Source organism: Mastacembelus armatus, chromosome 8, assembly GCF_900324485.2.
Source record: "Mastacembelus armatus chromosome 8, fMasArm1.2, whole genome shotgun sequence".
Lineage (NCBI taxonomy): Eukaryota > Metazoa > Chordata > Actinopteri > Synbranchiformes > Mastacembelidae > Mastacembelus > Mastacembelus armatus.
Genome location: NC_046640.1, coordinates 9164099 through 9172935, shown reverse-complemented (window position 1 = coordinate 9172935; position 8837 = coordinate 9164099). Strand labels below are relative to the sequence as shown.

Genomic DNA, 8837 nt, shown 5'->3' with positions numbered 1-8837 from the left:
ATGAGGCCGGAAGTCGAACGAGTTTGCCTTCAAAATATAATTACTTTTATACTTTTATAATATAATTATAGGTACATAGCGTACCCAATGTAGGCTACACAGCAGGAGAGAACATGTTAATAACCATTCTAATTAAACTTTACTAAAGACGTAGAAGGGGCAGCATGATGGTTTAGTGGTTAGCACTGTTGCCTCACAGCAAGAAGGTTCCTGGTTAGAAACCCATCAGGGGCCTTTCTGTGTGGAGTTTGCATGTTCTCCCTGTGCTTGTGTGGGTTTTCTCCAGGTACTCTGGTTTCCTCCCACAGTCCAAAAACATGTATGTCAGGTTGATTGGTGACTCTAAATTGCCCATAGGAGTGAGTGTGAGTGTGTGAGGTTGTTTGTCTCTATGTGGCCCTGTGATGGACTGGTGACCTGTCCAGGGTGGACCCCTGCCTTTCACCCAAAGAGAGCTGGGATCTAGGTATAGTGGATTTGATGTGTGTGGAGATTTTACATTTTTCCTAGTCCAGGTTTGAAAGGTCTGTGTGTTCATAAATCAAAAACATGTACGATGCGCGTTTTACTTTGAAAGGACGGACCGGAAGTGCCATGGTCTTTATGGTATCTAAGTGGACGATGCAGGGAGCTTAAGGCCGCCCGGGAAGACCGCATTTCAGGGACTACAGCCAACCAAAAACAATGGTGGAAAACTATTTGATCAAACAAATGATAAAGGAACTAGATCTGGACCGGACTGCCCGTGTCTGGACCCATCCAGCTCAAACCCCAGCTTAGCATGACGAGGAGCATCTGGTCTCTCAGCAGCTCCAGGCTTTCAGGTGCCACTCGGACCTTTTTTTTTTTCTTTTAGATGCCTGATGTAATGAGCGCCCGGAGCCTGCACCGTGTACGTGGCTGGCCGTGCCCGTCTCCAGCCCTGCGGGTGACACTCACACAGGCACCGGCGGCTCTGAGCAAACAGCGGCGGCGCGGACACACCGTCGCCGGGTAGCGCTGAGAGACCTGACGTGGGCTTGCTAGCGCCAAGCTAGGCGGCTAACAGCACAACATAGACCCCAATCCAAGACCGGCACCAATGGTCTCCCATAAGATTTTAGTCGCAATAATCCTAATAAATGTGTACATAGGTGTACAGTCCGGTTTTTACTTATTCGGCGGCGTCCTTTTAACGCTCTTATTTGCTATGGCATTTTTAAATGGACCCAGGCTGCTGGACTGGGCGAGCTCCCCCCCACATCTTCAGTTCAACAAATACGTTTTAACCGGATACCGGCCCATCTCCTCTGTGCAGGACTGCATCAGGAGCCTGTTTTACCTGCACAATGAACTCGGGAACATATACACTCACGGTGAGTGCAAAGCATCAGCCTGAGCTGCTTAGTCAGCAGTAACCTGTGTGACTTTGACTGTGAACACACACCAGCACACAGTATACTGCACCTCAGGGTAAGATAAGATACACTCTGTTAATCCCTGAGGGGAAACCCACGAGCATTTCTAAGTTTATATATATATATATATATATATATATATATATATATATATATATATATACTTACATTTTTAAGAATTTGAAACATTTCATTTTGTGTGTTGAGAATAATTGATAGAATAATTAGACCCTGGGAAAAGTAATAATCACAGTAGATACTTCTCTGTATTGAAATACTTGTAAATAATTTGAGAGTGACAGCAAAGTCTTGATTGTGTGCTTTGAATTTTGGTGCCATGGTACATCAACAATAAATCAGTAATCAGCAAGTGATCCTGTGTGAGGAGGTGACATTCATTCATTGCTATGTTATTACAGTTTAATCATCATATAATCATTTCAGCTCTGACATATGGTTTTGTTTTTGCCCAGTTTGACTGATAAGTTCAGAGTTAATGTACTAGTTGCGCAATAATCGGTATTTAATGCTTAGATATTTAAGTCATGTTTTGTGTTTTTACACGTATTGATACTCTTTCCTCCGTAAAAGTTAACACATCTTCATACCAGAGCCACTGTGGTGATAGAGAGAACTTTAAAGTCGACTTTTTCTTTTAAACTTTCCTAATATACCCATTTTATGTTGTCTGTGTGCTAAATTGGCAAAGATTGATTTCTGATCATGCAATTTAAAATGAAAAGTAAATTTCACGTCGACTGGTGTTTTTTTTTTCTCAGTCTGACATTAGCGTTTGTGCAACTGCACTGCACGTAATAGACTTTTGCCAGGAGTGGCTTTTTAATCAGGGTTAAAGTGACGGGGTTACGCAATTTGGTATAATTTTAATAGGCTGGTGCAAGACGAGATTACTTGTAATCGGCTTGTTAGCAATCATCGTGGTGTGGTTCTGTTTTCAGACTGATATGATTAGCCTTGCAATAACATGGCATACAGTAGCATGACTTATTTCTTTTGCACTCCTAATCTTTGTTTTCACTGAAGTTTGAGAACCTGAGAAACTTCCTCAGCCTTAAGCTCATCATCAAAATGTCACCCAAGTTCCATCAGCTGCTTTGTTTTGCATATAAAACCAAAGCATCCTGCCCGCGGCTCAGCTCTCACCACTGTCCGTGCCACAGGCCTTCTGAGAAGATCCTCTCCAGTGTCCAACCCCGAGTGGGGGCTGTGCGCGGATGGTCGGCCCGAGGACAAGGACAGATAACATGCTTAAAATAGATATATTACAGTAGATGGCGTTGCCTGTACCACCTGGCTGAACAAATGCACGGTCTGTGGGAATGGTGGGGTGAGCGTAAATAAGGGGATGGCAGCATGATATGTGCCAAGGAGTGAAAAATGTTCGTAACAACTGTATGTGGGTCAAATTTCAAAGTCTGAAATTGCTCGTGTAGCAGTTAGAGCTGTCCTTTTGCCAAATAAAGAAATCTAAATTGGAGCTATGTGGAAATTAGCAGCAATGGGCCCTTGCTGCATCACAGGAAGAGCTTAGTGAGAGCTTTGTCTTTCAATCAGAGGGTCACACTGATAAGTCTCTGCCAATTATGCAGCTTTCTGCTCTGTTCCACATTCTTCTTGCTTGTGTCTGCACATGAGTCGGAGGTGGAAGCCCTTTACAGCTTCATGTACAGATTGAAAAACAACATCTGCAGGCTCGGAAAGTCCTGAGCTAGAAACTTCATCACAGGAAACACAACACCTTAATTTGATTTTGTCAAAGTTCCTGTGTTGATTTGTCACATGTGTGCAGATAGTTTTAACACCTGCATTTATGTTTCTGCAGGCTTTTGTTTCTCTCAGTAGGCACATACAAGATAAAAAGCTATCCTTCAAAAAGTGTTGCTTTACAAATGTTATCAAAAATGTAACAAAGTAAACTAGATTTAAATGTGGGCCTCCTCTCTTCAGGCATCCCTTTGGTTTGCTTCCTGGTGCTGCTGCCTCTCAACATCCCCTGGTCTCAGATCAGCGTCACGTGGCTGGGCGTGGTGCACTTTCTGGCTTGCCTGTCGCCTCAGCTGGGCTCTGTGCTGTACCACCTCTTCATGAACCACGAGGGAGGGGAGCCCGTCTACCACACCCTCCTCAAACTCGACGTGTGTGGAATCTGCATGATCAACACGCTGGGTAAGTGCTCTTCTTGGAAGCTCGGTGGATTTCTTCACTCTTTGTCATTTTGGATTCCTCGTCAGCTGTCTTTGTTTGCTTTGTGGGTGGAATTTTTCTTTATGGATTGTCAATGATTTACCAGCAAGTGTTTTTCTTGGAGGGCTACCAGTATTGATCTGTCAGAACAAATTTGACTACTGAGTACTTGGCCAGTGCAAGCAATGATCCAAGTTCTGAGATGATTATTGATCTGTCCATGGTGCCCGCATTACCCTGTTATAAGAAAAAAGACAAGTGCATTATTGTTGCATTTATTTATGTACTTGCATACTCTTAAATATTTGCTTTCTATACATTTTGTACTGATGACAGCACAAAAATACTTCATATTATGACATGAGAAAGATAGGCATTAAATATAAATGAGCTGTTCCTGCTATGACAAATGAATGTCTCTACCTTCTTATACGTGTTTATCCACATTAATTTTTTATCCTAAAATTCCGTATTAACAACCCCAAACGTCTTTGTGCTGATTTCAATGTATGTTTTCTTGTCTCAGGGGCACTGCCCATTGTCTACACCACGCTGCTGTGCTACCCATTCATCCGCACTGTGGCCCTGTTAGTCTACATCCTGCTGTCCAGCCACGCCATCTACTGCGCTGTGACGGCCCGGAGCAGCGTCCGCCGGCTGCGCTCCTTCGCCTGGCAGGCTCTGTTCCGCTTCTCCTTCTTCCTGCTCCGCTGGGTGGGTGTGGGTGGTGGCAGCCCCACCTCGCTCCGCCACTTCCTCATGATGGATGCGCTGGCCGTACTGGGCGGGGTCATCAACATCACACGCATCCCTGAACGTTTCCGCCCGGGCCTCTTTGACTACTGGTGCAACAGCCACCAGATCATGCACGTACTGGTGGTGGGCTCCATCCTGTACCTGCACTGGGGCGTGCTGGACGACTTGCTGTGGATCAACAGCTACAATTGTCCCTCAGACTGACCCCCCTCCCTCCCAGCAGCCCTCACCCCTCTCACAAGGAGACCTGGGACATCAGAAAGACCTCTTGAGGGGAGGGGGGTTGTCTGGAGAGGGAAGGGGAACGAGGGGGAATCAGGTGGCGCTGACGCTGTGAAGTCTGACGCTTTGTCACCCGTGCATGAGTTCGCCTCCTGCGCTCAAACTCAGAATGTCCATATCTTCGGTCATCTCCGTACTCTTTGTGAATGCAGGCAAAAGTATGTCAAGCAACACGCACAACCATTTGACTCTTACCGCAAACATGGACACACTGGTGTATATGGACACACACATACACACACACACCTACACAAACACAGATACACAGTAAAATGGAAATATTTTAAGCAGAAGATATATTGACTGAATATTGAACAAGTAAAATGTTACTGCAGAGTTTTAAGCTTTTACCTAATAATAGAAGTTTTACTTGAGCATTAGTTGATGGTTAGTTTAAACAGTGTCTGGCTAAATAGTTTTAACATGCTCAAGTCCTCTCAGATGTCACTGATGCTACCTATGCAGCACATCCATCAACCCATGCACATCACATACACAACACTATGCCTATATTTTTATACTACATGTACACACTGTAAGTGCTACGCAAAGCACTCCTGGATTTTCAGTTTGCACGACTGACTGAGTTTAACCTGACTGGCTGTTTTGTTTGTCTCCTCCTTTTCTGCCACTGCCTCTTTATGTGAGTGTGCCAGTCGGATTTGTCCTTACTGTCGCATGATAACAAGGAGATGAAGATGGGTTCATTCCTGAGTGTGCGAGCATGTTTGCAATGAGTTTACACGCTTGAGGTGGTCTGGACCACAATTTAGGATCAGTCGAGCAGTGTTATCAACTTTGTTTGCACCTGAACTCAGTGCCAATTAAATTCAGGCATTTTTATTCAAAAGAGAAAGTGCACACGTTTACAGACTATGTTGTTCAGTGGCATTATAGTTTGTTATAGTTTTGTTATCGGACTTCATGACCAGTTTATTTATTCCTGTACATTTGTTGGTAGCTTCCCGCTGTCAGGGAGATTGTCAGTGATATGTCCTTAAATGGAACAAGTTTTATAAATGTAGTTTAATTTATTTTTTTTTCTGCACATTTGTTTTGTACATAATGTACAAAAGAAAGTATGACTTTTTAATGTTTAACTCCTGCCATATGTACATTCAGTCTTGATGTACATGTTGGCAGCAGCATGGACTGAAAGTTAAGGGGATACCACTTAACATTGTCGGACCTTTACAGTAACTTAAATGTAGGTTCTTTATACATTTCAAGTGTTTTTACACTGTAACTATTCAAACAAACTCCAATCGGCCTAGTTGCACAATATGCACAAAACAGTAATGATATATATATATATATATATTATTTATTGATTGATTCATATTTATTTGCTGATACAGGTAAAATTGTGACTGTCAGCTGTTTAAGCAGTTTACGTTGTTGTTGCTGTGCAGGATCACCTGCAGACAGATCAAGTCAGAGGTCAAAGAAAATCTTTTCTTGTATTCAAACCATGCAAATCCTGAGGATTAGCTTCTCATTTCCTCCTCACAGGCTTTTTTTTTTTTTTTTTTTTTCTCTCAGCATCGTCCTCAGTCACACAGTAATGGTGTAGAGAAAGACCTGTCTCCACTCATAGGAGAGTCACAGTAATCAGCAGAAAATAACAATGTGACTGGTAAAACCTGTGCCGCCATATTCTGAAGACCTCATTTTTGTTCATTTTACTGAACAGTACACTGCTGTATTTGGATATTTATTTATATATGTATGTACAGTGACCATTGATGTTGATCTTTTATAGGGATCATTTGATGGTTAATGCCACAGAAACAGTCCACTTTATAATTTCTTGTTTGAATGCACAGCTTTTACTCTCCAACTATTTTTGTGCTCTGTGACTTTTTAAACCTAAACAAGTTAGCCTGTGGAGTATTTTATTAAGTTGGCCTAACTAAGCAGGAATGAACCCCTACACCCTCCTGTCATGTATAAGTTAACATGGCGTTTGTGTGAATGTTCATAATTGTTTTGGCTCCATATTCTGCCCGTGGTCTTTCAGTGACTGCTCTTGAGCAAGGCCAGGTGCTGCTCTCTTTCTTCGAGACATGCTCAAGACTTGTGACTGAAGGCTGACTTATTTTCTAGAGGCAGACATTTGCATTGAGCTTGTGGTCCAACAGTCACAGCCGCCCACTGACTAGTTGCCAATCCCACACTTCATCATGCCAAATTCGCAGCATCTGAGGTGTAGCACATTCTCTGCTTCACACTAACACTGACTCAGTGGTGAGGAGGGATTTCCCACTGTCTTCATCACATACACTGGCCTCCATCCCACCCTTTTCCTCTGTGTAGAGTCAGATACTATACATCTCTCACTGTCACCCAGTGATTATTATCTGCTATGACTGTGGTACAAATGTACTAATGTATTTTTGGCTGTTGAATGAAACTGAAGAAAAAAAAAATGCATGAAACAGAAGCTGATGTCTTAGTGCTAGATAGTCATTTGTTGACTGTAGCCATCCACAGACCATTCATGTACTCCTTTGTAGGCAGTGGGGGTGGGGGGTGGAGGGATGGGGTCACCCCTGATCAGAGGCGATGCATCGCTATCACACATACTGCACTGTACATCGTTCTTAAAAAGGGCTTTGTATCAAACTAAATGAAATTTCAGAAACCTATATAAAGTCCATATAAATAATGTAAATAAATATATGTAGAGTATATAGAGATACAGTGCAGACGATATACCCTGGGTCTTTTTTGGTGACATTATTGGTTTGCCATATATAAGCTGCTGCTCTCTTTCACAGCCAAAGGGAGACACGAAGGAGGGAAGCAGACACAGCTCTGTGCGGGGCTTTAGATTAATATCAAAGATGTGTTTTCCTTAGATATGTCCATATGTATGTCAACAACACAGAAAAGAATACTGAAATTGGTTTCAGTGCTAATGTACAGTTGATTGACTTTTTGTGACCCTAACTAAAAATGCTTTTGATCATTTAAATGTTACCACTTTTTTAGACATGTATGACCATCATGGGGAACATTGGCGGGCATGTTAATACCTCCTGACTACCACTGGTCTATCTATGCATTATCAGCCGAAGGACACGTAACGGTGAAGTCGATCTGTGTCTGTCAAAACAGCTCTCTGATCCGCTGTAACGGAGGGCTTCACTTTCAACATCCTGGGCCTCCCACTTCTCAGGGTGCCATAACAGTAGCTGTAACACCGAGGCCTGATTTCTGCTGTCTGAAACATGACTGTGAGACTCCAGTCTGTCTCCACCTGCTCTTTTTCTCCAGTCTGTTTACATTATGAACCCAGTAACAGATTGTACAGAAGGCAAGGAAAAGGCAGAGAGGGAGTATTGCTCTGAAAAACCATGTTACAGCAGTGGAACCTGGCAAGAAAAGTTAATTCTTTTGTCTGTATGTAAAATGGAAAAAAGACATGATGTATATGAAAACCTCACTAACATAACAAGAATCAGCTTTTTTTTTTTCTTTTTTTTTTAAATATAACACAGGTGCCGGATAGCCTGTAAATGACCTGTTTATAATGGACTACCTGTATTGTTATATACTGATTATTATTATTACTGTTATTCTGTGGATCCTAAAACACTGATCACTGCTCTGTGTGTACAGACAATGAGACAAGCCCTAACCTTTTGGATGAAGGGACCTTTCTGGAGGGTCTGTCTGTTATTCTTTCATCATATCCGCAATGCCATGGCATTTTTAACATAACAAAGAAGTGAGTGTGGCTCCATCTAGTGGAAGTCCATGTGCACTGATGCAGGCAGTACTGTAGCCATACTGCAGCCAAAAGAACCCAAGTGACAGTCTGAAATGCTGTCGGTGCTGGTCTGCAGTTATCCTCCAGGGTACTTCATTTCTATCTCCATGTATGTACACATGTGTGTATGAGCTCTCCCGCAGAACCCATACAAGCATGAAATCTGTATGTTGTCCGGTTTCCTTTCTCCCATTGCACTGACGGGGTGCTGATTGCATCCCCAGAGTGTCTCATTATCCAGTCTGTGTGCTCTCGAATTAACATGCACAAACACAGGCGGACAGTTTGTTCCTGTGCTGTACTTCACACATCTGTTATTACATTAGTGTCCTCTGTAACAGACAGGCTCACACACTCTTCAGTCTCCAGCAAAGATTGTGCAATAAACGGAAGTCTATATTTTTAACACTGCCCACAGGGCA

The 8837-nt window shown here is 42.8% G+C and overlaps 1 protein-coding gene across 1 annotated transcript; it reads left to right on the top strand.

Moving 5' to 3' along the window:
• The first annotated feature begins 619 nt into the window (after window positions 1-619).
• paqr4a (progestin and adipoQ receptor family member IVa) lies at window positions 620-8770 on the top strand. The gene is made up of 3 exons (XM_026324044.1): window positions 620-1355; window positions 3366-3584; window positions 4129-8770. Exons 1-3 carry the CDS (start codon window positions 1082-1084, stop codon window positions 4560-4562), a joined length of 927 nt encoding a protein of 308 aa, XP_026179829.1. The 5' UTR covers window positions 620-1081; the 3' UTR covers window positions 4563-8770.
• The last annotated feature ends 67 nt before the right edge of the window (window positions 8771-8837 follow it).